The sequence below is a fragment of the Monodelphis domestica genome, chromosome 3 (assembly GCF_027887165.1).
Source record: "Monodelphis domestica isolate mMonDom1 chromosome 3, mMonDom1.pri, whole genome shotgun sequence".
Classification (NCBI taxonomy): domain Eukaryota; kingdom Metazoa; phylum Chordata; class Mammalia; order Didelphimorphia; family Didelphidae; genus Monodelphis; species Monodelphis domestica.
This window is the reverse complement of record NC_077229.1, coordinates 214,324,521-214,342,248: the sequence shown is the minus strand read 5'-3', so window position 1 is coordinate 214,342,248 and position 17,728 is coordinate 214,324,521. Positions and strand designations below refer to the sequence as shown.

The 17,728-nt window shown below is 35.1% G+C and overlaps 1 protein-coding gene across 4 annotated transcripts in view; it reads left to right on the top strand.

Annotated features, from left to right (window-relative positions):
- Nucleotides 1-17,728, top strand: part of DEK (DEK proto-oncogene) — a 35,707-nt gene that overhangs the window by 10,685 nt on the left and 7,294 nt on the right. For all 4 annotated transcript variants that reach the window (XM_007487892.3, XM_056823486.1, XM_001376169.5 and 1 more), the window contains exons 7-9: nucleotides 2,904-3,086; nucleotides 13,826-13,961; nucleotides 14,439-14,587. In XM_007487892.3, the coding sequence (XP_007487954.1) occupies nucleotides 2,904-3,086; nucleotides 13,826-13,961; nucleotides 14,439-14,587 (468 nt within the window). The remainder of the gene's footprint in view (nucleotides 1-2,903; nucleotides 3,087-13,825; nucleotides 13,962-14,438; nucleotides 14,588-17,728) is intronic.

The window sequence follows — 17,728 nt, the reverse complement described above, 5'->3', positions numbered from 1 at the left end:
AGAGAATCCAAAATAGTTTTACCTGGTTCAAGCTTTAGAGTACTTTAGAAGGAGGTGAATATGGAAGAAAGCAAGGCTTCTTAACTTTGCCCTAATTTGGCCCTTCAGCTGATAGGAACTGGGAGCAAATAGAAACCATTTCCTTCTCCAGAGAGGTATTTTTGTCACGCAGCTGTTTATGATGTGTGGAGATTTTATTTAGAGTGACTCCTCTTTTTAGGAGGGAATTAGTAATACTTTATATAGTCCCCAGGTCAACTTTGTGCCATTCCAATCTTTTGATATATCTGTACCTATATTTGTGCTGGGTTTTATGAGGTATAATTAATTAGTAATATACCTGAAGCATTTTGAAATTTTATCTTTATAAGGGATTCATGTTTGTGGTCATTTCTCATCTTACTATATTAACCTTGGCATTCCTTCTGTTTTCTTTTTCAATGTATGCCAAAGACTCCCAACAATTATTTCTTGTTGATAACAGGCAAAATAGTATATTATCATGAACTAGTGTTTAAGAAAACTAGATGGACTGGATTTTGCATTCTGCTCTTTTTCATTTTTTTAATGAAAAATTCTTGCACAGTCAGACCATTTTTCCATGCCTGTCTATGCTTCTTTAAGTATAACATTTAAATTTTGAAAGGAAGTATAAGAGATCAAGTGAACTTGTAGAATTTGTAGTGAATTTTTTTTCCTCCCTGAAATCTACATATTTTGTCTACCTCTCAGAGTCTGCCTTTTTTTCCATGTAAATTTATAGAGTCCCTTTCATCTCCTTTCACTGTTGAGGAATATTAACATTGTTCAAGGAGATATGACTTGGGTCTTTAGGAAAGTTTCCTTGGCTAGCATCATTGAGTGGTAAAGTTTGATCATTTCAAAATGTGTCAGAAATGAAGTAATCAGCACCCTAACCTATTTCAAGGAGGTAGATTTGGTTAGTGACTTCACTGTGTTTGGGTGTTATAACACAATATTTTATGCAAAATAATAATAAAATAATAATTTTGAAGTAATCAAATCCTTGCAAACGTTGCGGGAGGAAGGAAGGGATAAGGGGGCAGGGAAGTTCCTTCTTAAGTTGAAAAAGTAGGAAATCATAGAACTTCATAAGGCGCTGAATCCAACAAAGCATGATTTTATCAGGATAGGAAATGAGAGACTACTACTACTAAATCTGAATTAATATGTTGTGTGATCATGTGTGACTCCCTTAACCTCTGAAACATTCTTTTAAGTTACAAATGAATTGCTAATTATTATCAGTGGAGGGAATTTCTACTCTAGAAGTCCATACATTGATGAAATCATGGGTCTGATCCGGGGGAAGAAATACAGAAAACAATACAGAAAAAACAGAACCAAAAAATTACAGAACTTGGTATTAAAAATGAGCATATTCTAGTTTTAAAGTAAAAAATGTGGGGAAAGCACTACAAAATAGAATAAAGTGAATCACCTAGATAAAATAATAAAATCATGATTTTCTCAATAGTTCTGATTATTGGAATCTTTGGGGTTTCTAAAATGTGTTTTAATTAGCTACCGAATTGATATAGCAAAGCAACTATGTCATCTTTGATCAGTTTTAACAATTCTTAGAATTTTGTGAAATTTAGAAAAATTGACCAAGATTCCTACATTTATTAGAACAGTAGTTGGGTAAATGCATACATTCTAAACAAATTATAACACATCCAGAGTATGTAGAATGGAGTGAACTGATGTTGGATGCTCACATCTTAAATTAATTTCTAGAGTCCTCTCAAACCAGAATTGGTGCTTCATGAACAAATCTTTTTTTTTTTAACCCTTACCTTCCATCTTAGAATTGATACTAGGTATTGGTTCCAAGGCAGAAGAGTGATAGGGGCTAGGCAATAGGAGCCAAGTGATTTGCCTAGGGTCACATAGCTAGGAAGTGTCTGAGGTCAGATTTGAGCCCAGGACCTCCTAGGAGTCTCTGGGCCTGGTTCTCAATCCACTGAGCCACCCAGCTGCTCCCTTCATAAACAAATCTAGATTTCCATGGCCATTTGAGAAACATAGCTTTAGAACTAGAAAGGTTCTTTTATCACATTTGATTTTGGTGTGGCTAAGTGAGGAAACAAGTCAGTTGTCAATTTAATTGTAGCCTTTTACTGTTTATTATGACCAGGCTGTCTAAATCTTACCTAAACTCATGACATTATGGCCTTCAGTTTTATGATGGACACTGGAATGAGGTGGGAAGATGTAATATGGAGTCTGATCTAGCTTATTCCTTTACTAGGATAGTTATTTGGAGCTCTAATATGCATAGCTGACTTTAGTTAAGATAGGTAGGGTTTTTCAGAGCTCCTTGATAGAATACATTATTGAGTAAAGTTGAATTTTTTTTCGAAATTTGAGAAAAGCATCTTTTAAACTCAAAACTATATCTGTAATTCCTGCACAGGAATTCCACAAAATTCAGAGAATGCTAAAACTGATCAAAGATCACAAATCTAGTTGCTTTCCTACATCAGTTCACAGTAAGCAAAGAATTTCCCTGAGAGATCAGTTCTTCTCTATCTCCACCACCTTTTTGAATTTTATAACTATAATAAAAGCTAGAAGTGGTGTGGCATAATGGATAGAGAAACAACCTTGGAACTACATTGGTGTCCTGTCACTGACATATCCTGTGTTAGTTGTGTGATACTAAGCAAATAACCTCTAAGGTATGTAAACAACTCTCAGAATATAAATTGCAGGGAAGTTGCCAACCTGTGTTGGCAAAAGGCCCTAGGGAATTATGTGTACCAGTGAAATCATGATCCAGAGCTAACAATATTAGCCAAGTTTAATTTGATCAAATACAATATTTAGTACTGAGTTGTGTTGTTGTTTTTAATCATGACACATCTTATTTTATATAGCCATTGCCCAAATCAAAAAAAACACCAAGCAAAGGTAGTAAAAAGGAACGGAGCAGCTCTGGGATGTCAAGAAAGGCTAAGCGTACCAAATGTCCTGAAATTCTATCAGATGAATCTAGTAGTGAAGAAGAAAAAAAAGAAAAGGACTCTTCAGAGGAAGAAGATAAAGAAAGCGAAGAAGAGGTAAAATGCATTTTATGATATTTAATTTCTCCCTTTGTTCTCTGGAATCAGTTATATACCAATATACACATACACACATATGCATGTATATCAAAAAACAGAAGAATATGGGCTGTAAACCTTAAAATTTCTTAGACTTATAAATGTTGGAAATTTCACCATTGGGAAATTTCATACTTGAAATGGAAAGGGCTTTGACCTATGCTTAAGCATAGAACAGGAAGTTCTTTGAGTCATGATTGATTTGAGAATTGATACAATAGAGATACTTGGAATGACAGAACCAGGTCTTGGAACTTACAATCTCCACCCTACTCAGTCCTAACAGGATTTAGGAAGGGCTGCAGCATAGATCAAAATTTAATTATTTGAGAATATGACCTTCAACAGACATGTGCAAAGGGGCAGATCTCTGGGCGGTCCTGGGTTAAACTAGAGCCACCATTAGCACAGGGAAGACATGGACAGTGATTGGTAGATGTGAGAACTGAGGGGAGGGAACTCCTTAAAGATAGCGGGGTCTGAGGACTAGAAGGTGGGAGAGGTTTTGCTCTGAGAAGCTTGCTCTGAAGGAAGCTGGAGGTGGAGGCCCCTGAGACTGTTTCTCCATTTTGGTCACGTGAGTGATAGGGACTGATCTCTTTTCTTTGCCTCAGCTATCTAAGGGCTTGGGCCTTTTGGCCCAGCCTAAACAGAGGGGGTATTTAAGCCCTATTCCCTTCTCTTCCCTTTCTCTCTCTCTCTCTCTCTCTCTCTCTCTCTCTCTCTCTCTCTCTCTCTGTCTGTCTGTCTGTCTAACTGTCTGTCTAATACCTTTCTTCCTCCTGTTTGTAATTAAACTCCATAAAAGGTTGACTGCTGACTTAAGTTTTCATTTAGGAATTACATAGCTGAATTCCTTGGCGACCTTAAATTAATATATATCAGTCTTTTAAAGTGATTTCCTTGTCACAGGGCCCAGTTAGTAAAAGCATCTCAAGTATAATGGAACTTTGTATAGGAGATATATTCTCAGGTTTACCAGTATACATTAAATGCTTCTTTAAACATAACATTTAAATTTTGAAAGGAGGTATAAGAGATCAAGTGAATTTGTAGGAGAAAATAGTAAGTTTTTTATGAAACTTATTCTCAAACCTTCCAGGTTCCCATAAAACCAACTTATGAGGACCTAGCACTGTTAGGTTAAGTACACCAAAATAATTTAAATGATCTGGAGTCATTAAGCTCGTAATCTGTTTTTCAGATTTTCTAATATCAGTAGTTTGGGGTCAAGCAGTCTCTAGCTTTCCTTGCCACCATTACAGGGAAGCAGTGCCCATAAGTAAGCCTAAAAACCAGCACAGTGGGAAGGGAGATACTTGGTGAGAAATAGTAAAATCAACAATTGCCGCAGGTTGTTTCCCCCCCCGTAGTGAGTGGATTAGTAAATCTATGGATAAGGGGCTCCAGGAGGCTTGGAAGTCATTTGTGCTATTCATATCAAACTTTGAAGAGCCTGAATCAGTCCTCTAAGATGATATTTATTATACAGTATTTATAATATATAATTACAATGTTAAAATACATATACAATAGTAGGTACCTGTTTTATACAGGGAACTGTCCTAGACTCTGGAGAGATAAAAAGTTAGATGGCACCACCTTACAATATAGTAGATATAAGGCACGGACACAGATAACTATGGTATGCAATAGAACATAAGTGCAGTAATACAAAAAACATAAAGTGAAAGGAGTGGTCTTTACTAATTGGGAGGAGCAGGGAAAGCTTTCTAGAAGAGCTAGGATTTGAGCTAGCTTTTTAAAAGATGGATAGGAATTCAGCAAGTAGAAAGAAGGGAGGGCATTTCAGTCATAAGGTACAACCTGAATGAAAGAATAGAAATACTGAGAGAGAACCTGTTTGGTTGCAGTTCAGAGTAAATGGAGGGTAATGATATGAGTTAGGTCAGGAAGGAAGAATGGTGACAATTTTTGGAGAGCCTGGAATTCTGTGATAGGATCTAAACTTAGACTCTTGGGAACTCCTATAGGTTTTTTTGAGTTAAGGAGGAATGTGTTCTGCACATAAGAAAGTTTTCTGTGGCAGTATTAGGAAGGGTGATGTGAAGGAGAGGGAAATGGAGAAAGACATTTTTTAAAGAAGCTATTACAATGGGGCGGGGGTGGGGGCGGGGAGCTAAGTGGCTCAGTGGATTGAGAGCCAGGTCAGGAGAGCCAGGAGATCCTGGGATCAAATGTGGTCTCAAATCCTTTCTAGCTGTGTGACCCTAGACAAGTCACTAAACTCTCATTGCTTAACTCTCCTTAGCACCAAGGGAAGGGGGTTTAATTTTAGGGAATAAAAAAAGAAGCTATTATAATATCCCAAATGGTAATGACGGACCGGTACTGGAGTGGTGATACTGAGCATAGAGAAGAGGAGACAGATGCTAGAAATTATGGAATTGGAATTGATGAGACTTTTTAGTATTTAATATGAGAAGTGAAGGAAAAGGGATGAGTCAGAGAAAAACATCATGATACATCATTTCAAGCCCCTAGAGAGACACGAAGGCAGAAAATCTTTAGTTGAAATATATTGCCTTCTCTACTTAACAGTTTGTGTGACTGTGGACAAATCATCTGAGCTTCATTTCTTTCTGTAAAATGAGGATATTAATAACTAGAGTATATTTCATATGTTTGGGTTGGGGTTTTTTTACATATTATATATTTCTTAGAATTTTTTTCTATGTTTACATGATTCATTTTCTTTCCCTCACCACTCCCAGATCTGACAAGCAATTCCACTAGGTTGCTCAACTGTTGTCACTTGATACCTATTTCCATATTCATTTTTGTTATAAAGCAATTTTTTAAAAACCTAGACCCCAAATCATATACTCTTATGTGATAATTGCTTTTGCATTTCTACTTCCATAGTTCATAGGATTGTTTTTAGGCATAAATGAAATTGTTTATAAACTTCAAATTTTGCAAACTTTTAAGTACCCTATAAATTTAGCTATTTTAAAAAATCAATACTCTGTATTTGTTAAGGGCAAGGCAGTGGGAATGAAGTGACTTTGATTTGCTCAGGATCACAAAATTAGGAATTGTCTGAGGCAGAACTGAATTCCCATCTTTAGGCCAGCTTCTCAATCCTCGGAGCCATTTAGAAGAGTAATAGAGAAAATGCCAGTGTTATGAACCTGAGAAATCAAATTACAGTAACACAGATATAAGTATAATATCAAAGAGAAGGGCAGTTTAGGGGAAAACATTGGTCGAGTATGAGGTGTTTATAGTACATCTAGACAAAGATTTCCTGAAATTTTTTGTATCCTGAAGGAAGCACCATCCTCCATCCCATTCCTAGGGGGTTGTCCCCATTTTCTCCCTTTTTGAAACTGAAATTAGAATGTTCTCATTTTACAGGACATCAAATAAGTGTCATTTCTGGCTTCTAAAGCCAGTGATTTCTATATTCTATGAATCATGGAACAATCCTGGACCACTGAAACTTGTTGGAAGGCAAAATTAGATAATTCAACCTGCTTATTAAGCCTTTTTTTAAAAGAATTTCTATTTTTTTTTTTTGCACATAATCTTACTATTTTCTTCAAACTAAACAGCCCTTTAATAGATTTTCATTTAATGTGATTTTCAGCCACCCACTTTGGGTCTCTAAGACAAAGTATTTTAAAAGTAGTCTATTGAAAGCTAATTTATATTTTATTCATCTGTTCACCCAGTACAACCTTTCTGCGGTGAGGACAGGAATCTGGCTCTGTGACAGGCGTCTTTTTTGGAGACCCTCCTTCAAGAGCCCTGCTGCCTATAAAAGATAGGTAAGCTTCCCCAGTTTTTTTGGCCTTCCTTCAAAAAATAATGGTGTGTTCCTCTGGTTCTGTTCCTTCAAGGTTATCAGACAGATGGAATTAAAAAAAAATAATTTGGTGGCAGGTCCTGAATGTTGGACTGTCTGGAATTGTGGTGCCTTTACAGCCTAATCTGTTCACCCATGACATCCCCCCCCCCCAAAAAAAAAAATTTTTTTTCCCTTGTTTTTGAGAGAAGCTAGTTGAAAATAGGCAGCATTTTTTAAAAGAACAAACCAGAATTTTAAAATGCAGAACCATGTCACCCACACCATAGGAATTACCAAGTTTTTTTCTTCCTGTTTCACCTATTTCTGTTCATAAACTTTGCTAGCAGTCATCTTCAGACTCCATTATCTATTTGTTTAAAGGTCAAAGGTGTTCTAAACTGAGTTTTTCTGATATTTTTCCTTTATTAGAGCCTATTTAACTTAAGAAGACATCCATCAAACATAAGCAGCCAGTTTATTTTTAATTTAGTATTTCAGTCTCATTCAATCAATATTATTTAATGACTGTGTGAACTACACTGAATAACACAAGCAATTAAATGTAAGAGACAGTATGTGCTACAAGGAAAATTCTGTTTGGAAGGAGAGAATGGTTTTCTCTGGAATGATCAAGAAAGACTTTGTGAAAGAGGTAGCCTTTAAGATGAACCTTGATTTTATATAGAAGAGGACTACCAGTAGAAGGAATAGCATTAAGCAAAGGCATCATCAGGAAAGTGTAAGATGTATTTTGGGAATGATTTTGATTTTGTTTGTATAGGATCTAGGTATGGGAAAAAATCTGGAAAACAGATTCAAGACTTTCCAGATAACAAAGGGCCTTGGATGCCAAGGAAATTGGACTTTAATTGGAACCCTAGTGAATGAGAGAGAAGCAAGTTACTTAAAGTACTTGAATTAGAAGGCAAAGGGCATTGGATCTGTTTTTGAGTTCAAATTCCTTTTGACGTCTTGTGTAAATTGTGTATTAATTTTTCTTTTGATTAAAGCTCCAGAACATGATATTAAAACTGAATAAATGTTTCTAAAAAAAGAATTTTCAAATGGGCCCTGTAAATTCCAATAATATAATAAATGCTTACATTTGTTCATTACACAAATGGGGATTAGATCTTTAAAAACTTAAATTGTATACAGTACTGGACACTTGCATAAATTATTCCTAAGTTTTTAAGGCACTTTTAGAATATAGGGAAACTGGTCTCATTTGGTTTCTCTGACCTATTAATCTGAGAACAAAATTTGATTTTAAAATAACTGTATCTTAGAACAAATAAATGATGGTTATCAGAGTCATTTTGATTTTTTTAAGGATATTTTAAGTTCATATTTTAAAATTTATTTGTTTGTTGGTTACATTAAAATCTCCAGATATCACAACCCTTCCTTCATACCCTCCTCACACCATAGGAAGGTATCACCCAACCAAAAAAAATGTATATATCGATTATGTCTTTTGTGTTTCTATCAGTTCTTTCTCTGGAAGAGGACATTCACAAGTTAACCTTCCAATGTTTATTCTGTAGCTGTAGGTAATGTTCTTTTGGTTCTCCTAATTTTGTTCTTCATTATTTCACGATCTTTCCAAGTTTGTTTTGTTAATTAACCTGCTTGTTTCTTTTGGTATAGTAGTAGTCCATCACAATCATATACCACAATTGTTCAGCCATTCTGCAATCATCCCCTTGATTTCTAGTTCTTTGCCACTATAAAGAGAACTACTATAAATATTTTGGAACATAAAGGGTTTTTTCCTTATCTTCTTGGAACATAGACTCAACAGTTGGGTCTACGTATACACACTTTCATAACTCTAGGCATAATTCCAAAAATCTCTCCAAAATGGAGAGATCAGTTGGTTGATCAACTATTGCTTCTAAGATGGAAGGTAAGGCTTTTAAAAATAAGTCGTGTTGACTATTGATATTATTAAAATTTGGTATTTTAAATTCCTATTATATTATATTTAAATGCCTATTATAGCATACTTTTCCTTTCATTCTATCCTTAATGTTTCAATATTCTTCCTGCCCTCAAAAAGAAAAAGAAACTAAAATTGAAATAACTAATATTGCAGTTTTTAGTAGGACTATATTAACTAATATGTATAGTCTATTCTAATGGTCTCTTTATTTGTCCCTTGTAACCACAAAAATGTGGGTTTCAAGATTGTGAATTGCCAAAACTGTAAAGATAATTTTTATTGTCTTGATTTAAATAAAAAATAAGTGGTTGCCATGGGGAAAATTCCCAAATATGAAAATAACCAAGCCAGCTGGGTTTTATGGAGATTTTAATTAATACAAATGAAGGAATTAAGGGAAGAGAGAGAGAGAGAGAGAGAGAGAGAGAGAGAGAGAGAGAGAGAGAGAGAGAGAGAGAGAGAGAGAGAGAGAGAGAGAGAGAGAGAGAGAGAGAGAGAGAGAGAGAGAGAGAGAGAGAGAGAGAGAGAGAGAGAGAGAGAGAGAGAGAGAGAGAGAGAGGAATGAGAATGAGAATGAGAGAAAATAGTATGAAGGGCACTTGGCTTAGGCCTGAGCCTTAAGAGAGACTAGTCAGTCTTTTATCAATCACCACAAGATCGTCCTAAAGCAAAACTCCAGTCCTTCACTGAAATCCTCAACTCCTGAACTGAGTTCAGAGACCCAGCTCCTCCAACTAACTTCAAACTCCAACTAAGTTCAGAGAGCCAGCTCCTCCAAATTAACTCCAAACTCCCCCTAAGTTCAGAGAGACAGCTCCTTTTAAAGAGAAATTTCTCTTATGTCACCTCCCCTAAATTTTCACATCTACCAATCACAGTAGACGTTTTCCCCAGGACTGACCATTCTTAGTTCACATCTTCTTTTGTTATCGCCTTCTCTGAGTAGACTAAAACTTCACACCTCTTGCCTTTTGTAAGTTGCTTGACCTTTTTAGGGATTAATTTAACCTTTATAGGTACTTAGCACCCTTTTGTATTAGATCTAAAAATAGACCTAACTTAGGGTTTTTGCTTCACTATAAGTATGAGTTGGGGACTTTTCATTGTTCAGTAAGGAGTTTACAACTTTATCTCCCCCTAAAGTTTGCCTAAGTATGGGTGGAATAATGTTAAAATTCCCAATACATTCCTGATCAAGTACCTGCATTGTTTAAAATGGGGAATAGCTTAACCAAATCTTCTAAGGTATAGTCTAAGCAATTTTTAAATTCACAATCCCTCCTGATGATCATTGGGAGACTAGTCTCCCCATTGATCATTTAACATAATCATCTTGTAGTCCTAAATGCACTTCTAACTACAGATGTATACAATATTCAATTTTCTAAGAAGGAATTAGAGTAGTTAGGGAGGAATAGAAAAGAAAAAAAGCAAAACCAATGTTTTGCTAGTCACATTGACAGAAAGCCAAATTAGGGGCAGGCCCCTTGGCATAAAAGTGTACATTTACAATAAATGTTCAATCAAACTTCAGTTTAATCAACCACACCCAAAGTTCATTCTTAATCTTCTTGGTGTAGTGTAGGTTTTCTGGCATCTTTCTGCAACAGTTCATTCTCTGGATTTAGGAGTTAGCAAGCTTCTTCCTTGAAGATCTTTTCTCGAACAAAATCAAAATCTTGGATTTTTATAAAAATACAATCTCAAATAAAAAATCTTGGACTTTAAAATACAATCCCCCCTGAAGTAGGTGTTAAAAAACATCCAGTTCAGCTCAGGATGCAATGTTGAATTATGGGGGTGTATAAGTCAATTATCAAAAGAAGAGAAAAACACAACCAAAAACATAAGGGAAAAAAATGGAAAGTTCCTAGTTTTCCAAGGACTATATATTGTGAGTGTTGTTTTCATTGTGCTTTTATTGGTTTGGTTTGCTTGGATAGAACTAGAGGGAATTCTAAATTGGCATGTATAGAACCTGAGTACCTTGGCAATGCAGGTTATTAGGACCAACATTTTTGCTTAATTCTCAAGATTGTCTAAGTAAAAGCTGTATTTATGTCTACTTTTTATTTATGAAACCATGGTCTTTTGCCAATAACATGTACTTTTAAAAATAAAACTAGATCTTAAGCATATTTTCATTTTAATTTGAGAACTTAATTTAACTTCTTATACTCATGTTTCTAATAGATCTGAGTATAGATGTACCTATAAAGCTATTAAGATTTGTATATTTGATAGTGATTTAATCCTAAACACATTAAAGCATTTTGCTAAACATTCTATTCACCCCTAGTAAAGAAATTCTCAGTTTGACAAATGATGTTGTATTTATATTGGGAAATTCCTACATGGAAAATGTTTGTAATAAATATATTATAAAAATCCCCTTTTTGTAATGCAATATAATATCTTCATTTTGGAGCATTGTTAATTATATAAGTCAGCAATAAGTCAGTAGAAAATGTTCTACACACAACCTATGGCATTTGGTCAATTTTCAGTAGTACCAAGACTATATATATAGCACACACTTGCACATTGTTTTAAAGAGTTAAGAGTTTTAAAGAGCTGCTGCTTCCTTTGGAGAGGAGTTGGTATGAAACACCACTTACTTTCCTTATCAACCTATTAAAAGCTGTTTAATTCCTTGTACAGCTAGCAGGAACCTTAAAAATCCCAATCCATTTTTCCTTAAGAGGCAGCTGAGTGGCATAGTGGGTAGAGCTCCAGGTTGGTCGTTAGGAATACTTGAGGGTTCAAATCTGTGTTCCTCGGAGCAAGTTGCTTGATTTCTGTCTGCCTCAGTATTTTCCTAGGGTTGTTATGAAGATCAAATGAGATAATCTTTATAAATCTCTTAATACCATGTTCTGTAGCTAGTAGGTGCTTAAATCCTTTCCATATTGAATAGATTAAGGAAAAGGAAACTGGTACCTAAAGAGATAAAGTGACTAATTCATGATCATACATGCAATAAGTAATAGTCAGATTTTGACCTCGGAACCTCTGACTATGTAGGGTTCTTTGCTACACTACACTACACTATACACTACTACACTACACTACACTACACTACACTACACTACACTACACTACACTACACTACACTACACTACACTACACTACACTACACTACACTACACTACACTACACTGCCTTGCAGAGCTGCTTCTAAAATTTCCTTCTTTCTGTTTCTATTGAAACTTTGCAGTTCTCATACCTCTTGTCACCTGCTCCCCACAGTAGCATTCATTGGTAACAATATACTAGGATCGATCCCTTCAACATTATTTGTTACTTCACCATTACCTTATCTTTTCCCTTTTGTCCCTAGTCCAGACCCTATTTTGATCCCAGCCAGGGCTTAGGACAGATGACTTTAAATTAATTCATCCTGAAGTATTCATGACTTTCAACTTTCCCTAGGAGATTAGCATTTTTAAAAAAGTGGTTCCTAACCTAACAAATCTCTTAATACTTAGAATTTGGGGCATTTTAGGGAGGAGGGGAAAAAAATTAAGCCTATTCTTTGCCATATAATATTTTTATTCTATTTTACTTTTTTAAAACTTTGTGTTAGTAAAGCAAGATAAAACTACTCAAAACCATACTTTTAAAAAGTTGACAAGCCCTATGGTATTGTCTATTGTATTGTAGTAATAAGTCTTCTATACTACCACCATTCTACATAAGCTGCTAGCCCATCAATAAAAGAAATATTGACCCATTTTTTGTGTGTAAAATTCATACTTTGGAAAGCCCAATTTTTAAAAATATTTATGTTGACTTAATTTCATTTCTCTAGTCAGTATTGTAGCATAATACATATGTATTCTTATCTCAAAATTTCTTATAAAGACCAAGAAATTTTTTAGTGTTGGATTTATAGAGATACATTTCCTAATACAACCATTTATACCCTGTTTGCCTACTTTTGTGTGACACCTGTAGCAAACAACTATGGATTTTTGTACCTCTTTTTCCAGTTGACTAATTTTGCTCTTTAAGCTGCCATTTCCTTTTTTGCATTACTTCCATTTCTTTTTCCCATTTTCCTTCAACCTGTCTTATTTAATTTTTGAATGCCTTTTTAAGTTCTTCCAGAGCTTGAGACCTATTTCTTTATTTCAGTTTTGTATGTGGTTGCTTGGATCTCACCATCTCCTGATGGTTCTATGCTTTGCTCTTTGCCCCCATAGAAATTTTCAAGGGTTAAATGTTTCTTTTGCTGTTTGCTCATTTTGCCAGCCTTCACACCCCCCACCTCCCACCCCTTTGTGGACTGGAAATTCTAAAAGCTGCTTGCTGAATCTGTCTCCTTTGTTGCTGGCTTACTGGATTTGGCACTATTCTGTGTGGTGGCAGTTTAGTAGCAGCAAATTCTTCCAAACCAATCTCTAAAAACTGCCTCAGGGGACAGCTGGGTAGATCAGTGGATTGAGAGCTAGGCCTAGAGATGGGAGGTTCTAGGTTCAAATGTGACTTCAGACACTTCCCAGCTGTGTGACCCTGGGCAAGTCACTTGACCCCCATTGTCTAGCCCTTACTACTCTTCTGCCTTGGAGCCAATACACAGTATTGACTCCAAGACGGAAGGTAAGGGTTTTAAAATTTAAAAAAAACTGCCTCAATTCCAAATTCTCATTGTTTAAATTTATATTTTACATATCAATCATTAGTGGGTATTCTTTTCTTGGAGTGGAAGTAAAGGTTTGCAGATATGGGAACATAAAAAGCTTAATAAAATTGTGGCAGAGGTTGTAGAAAGTTACCAGACCTGTGCTACAGAGGAATAATAAATAATTATTAAACATTACTTTGTGTTTTATCAAAAGGTGATTGATACTTAGACCTTTTGATTTCTTTAATTGCTGAGTAGAGGAATAAAAGCTTTGAATTTAATCCATGTATGTCTCTTTGTTCTTCCAATAGCCACCGAAAAAGACATCTAAAAAAGAAAAACCTAAACCAAAAACTCCTTCTAAAAGCAAAAAATCTGTAAAAAGTGCCAATGTCAAGAAGGCAGATAGCAGTACCACTAAGAAAAATCAAAATAATTCCAAAAAAGGTAAAATCATTCCAATTATTTTTATCATATTAACAGCAGTGTGAGCTTACTGTGTGTTCTGGAGGAAAGTTTGACAAAACATAGAAGGATATTGTTACATATTACTGGTGTCCTTATCTACGTCCTCTCCTACACATTAATTTTACTTAAAGAGATAAAGTAAAATAGGTGCTGATAGAAGGGAATACAATCTAGAAAATAAATTGAAATGTATTTTTTATGGACTTTTAAGAATACTGAAGTCACATATTGGACAATTTTATAACATTAAAGATTTACTTAAATAACAGGTTTAACTTATTTTAAAAATAGTTTCACCATGACTATTTTATGATGATTAGTGGAGCTGATGGAGAATTATATGTATATAACAATGCAAAGCTCAATATTTGTTTATGCATTATCTTCTGAAAAATATTGCCTTTCTAGTTAAAAAAATCTTTTAAGATCTATAATAAAGTGATTTTCTAAATTTAGAAAGTGAATCTGAAGATAGTTCAGACGATGAACCTTTAATTAAAAAGTTGAAGAAACCTCCTACAGATGAAGAACTAAAAGAGACAGTAAAGAAACTTCTGGCTAGTGCCAACTTGGAGGAAGTAACAATGAAACAGATTTGCAAAGAGGTATGTGCACATATTTTAAAATATTTGTTGTTTTAATTAATAAATACCTTAAAGTCTTTTTTTTTTAATAACACTCAGACTATAGTATGCCAGTTGAAATAGTTTTATAGCACAGATGAAATTTGGTATAATTTCTTATTCATTTATTTTTAACATTCATTTGTAAAAATTTTGAATTCGTACTCTCTCCCTCCAGCTTTCCTATCAGTTTAGAAGGCAAGTAGTATGATAGCTATTATTTATCTAAATCCTTATAAAACATTCATATTAGTCATGTTGATGAGGGCAGGGACAAGAAAAATAAAATGAAAAAGTGTACTTCAGTATGCACTCAGAGTTTACATCAGTTCTCTCTGTGGAGTTGGAAAACATTTTTCTTCAGGAGTCTTTTGAAATTGTCTTTGAACATTGTATAGATCAGAGTAGGTAAGTCTTCCATAGATGATCATCATTATGGTATTGCTGTCATGGTGTACAGTGTATTCCTACTTCTGTTCACATAACTTTGCATAAGTTCAGATAAGTTTTCCCAAGTTTTTCTGAAACCATCCTATTTGAAATTTCTTATAGCACAACAGTGTTCCATCACAATCATATCCCAGAACTTGCCTGGAAATTCCCTAATTGATGGTCATCTCTCCCTTCAGCTTCCAGTTCCTTGCCACCACAAAAAGAGCTGCTATAAATAATTTTGTACAAATTGGTCCTTTTTTCCTTTTCTTTGATCTCTTTAGGATACTGACCTAGTATTGGTATTGCTGGACCCGAGTATACATAGTTCTATACCCCTTTGGGCAGGGTTCCAAATTGTTCTCCAAAATGATTGGTCCTGTTTACAACTCCATCAATAGTTGCATTAGTAGGGGGCAGCTGGGTGGCTCAGTGGATTGAGAGCCAGGCCTAGAGACGGAAGGTCCTAGGTTCAAATCTGGCCTCAGACACTTCCCAGCTGTGTGACCCTGGGCAAGTCACTTGACCCACCTTCTGTTTGGAGTCAAAACTGGGTATTGGCTCCAAGGCAGAAGAGTGGTATGGGCTAGGCAATGGGGGGGACACAGCTGGGAAGTGTCTGAGGCCAGATTTGAACCTAGGACCTCCTGTCTCTAGGCCTGGCTCTCAATCCACTGAGCCACCCAGCTGCCCCGCTAAGGTAAGGGTTTTTTTTTAAATAAAAAATAAATTAAAAATAGTGCATTAGTGTTCCTGTTTTTCCACATCTGCCCCAGCCTTTGCAATTTTACTTTTCTGTTATTTTAATTAAACTGCTATGTGTAAGGTGGCATCTCAGAAATGTTTTATTTGTATTTCTGTAATCAGTAATTATTTAGAGCATTTTTATGTGCCTATTGATGGTTTTTATTTCCTCTTTAAATTTCATATCCTTTGACCATTTTATCAACAGAGAAATGACTTAATTTTTATAAATTTGGCTCAGTTCCGTATATATTTAAGAAATGAAACCTTTATCAGAAAAAAACTTGCTGTATAAATTTTTCCCAGTTTCCTGCTTTCTTTCTGATTTTGGCTGATTGACTTTGTGCAAAACCTTTTAAAATTCATATAATCAAAATTACCCATTTTATTTCCTGTGATCCTTTGTCTCTTATTTGACCATAAACTCCTTATCTAGAGATCTGACAGGTAAATTTTTTTTATGTTCCTCTTATTTACGTATGGTATCTCCTTTTATGTAGAAATCATGTACCCCTTTTGACCTGGTCTTAGTATACCATGTGAGATGCTGGTCTATACCCAGTTGAAGCCAGACTGCTTTCTAGTTTTCCTTGCAATTAAAAAGAAAATCTGTACTTTTTTATCTTAGAATCAATATTAATCAATTATTTCTAAGGCAGACGAATGGTGTGGCTAGACAATTGGGATTGTGACTTGCCCAAATTTACATGGCTTCAGAAATTGAAGCCAGGTTTGAACAAAGGACTTTCAGTTTCCAGGCCTGGCTTTTGTTCACTGAGCCACATAGCTATTCTTTTCCTAGCAATTTTTGACACATAGTTCTTGCCCCCAAAGATCTTTATCAAACACTAGAATACCATGGTCATTTATTTCTTTGCATTGTGTACCTAGTCTATTTTATTGATCCATCACTTAGCCAGTGCAAGGAACATTGTACAAAATGAAAGGTTTTGCTGAAGAAAATGTACATTTTTACGTGTACTGTGAATCTAAATAAAACTGGTTCATCAAGTGATGGGAAAAACATTGTTTCCAGTTGGCTGTATAATATGCCACCCAATTTACAACCTAGTAAGCAGCTAAGATAAGATTTTTTTTTGAAAATTTTATTTAATTAATTTAGAATATTTTCCCATGGTTACAAGATTCTTGTTCTTCCCTCCCTCTTCCCTCCCATAGCTGACACAATTCCACTGGGTTTCTTTCACTTGTATCATTGATCAAGACCTATTTCCATATTATTGATATTTGCACTAGGGTGATCATTTAGAGTCTATGTAAGATAAGATTTTTGAAGAAATATACAAATGCCTTGTATTTGAGGTTGTAAGGAATCTTTTTTTTAATTCAAAATTTTCCGAAACCAAATGAAACAAGCATTTTCCAAAGGAAAGAACTGCACATAAATTAAATACAAAGCTCGTGTATGTTTAGCTTACTTTTAAAAATATCTAAATAATAAAACCCATTCAGGAGTGTTCCAGACCATTGTGAATTGATCCAGCAATACCACATACCAAAGAGACAATAAGGAAAAATGCTTGCACAAAAATATTCATAGCTACATTCTTTGTAGTGGCAAAAAATTGGAAAATGAGGGGGTATTCATCAGCTGGGGAATGGCTAAACAAATTGTGATATATGATGGTGATGGAATACTATTGTGCTATGAGGAATGATAAACTGCTTGACTTCTATGAGTTGGAAAGACCTCCACCAACTAATGTGGAGTGAAATCAGCAGAACCAGATCATTGGACACAGAGACTGAAACATTGTGGGATGATCATATGTAATCGACTTTGCTATGATAGCAATGCAATGATCAGGACAATCCCAAGGGACTTATGAGAAGGAATGCCATCCACATCAAGAGAAGGAACTGTGGAAATAGAAATACAGGAGGAAAATATTTGATTTTTCACTTGTTTATATAGGTATAGGATGT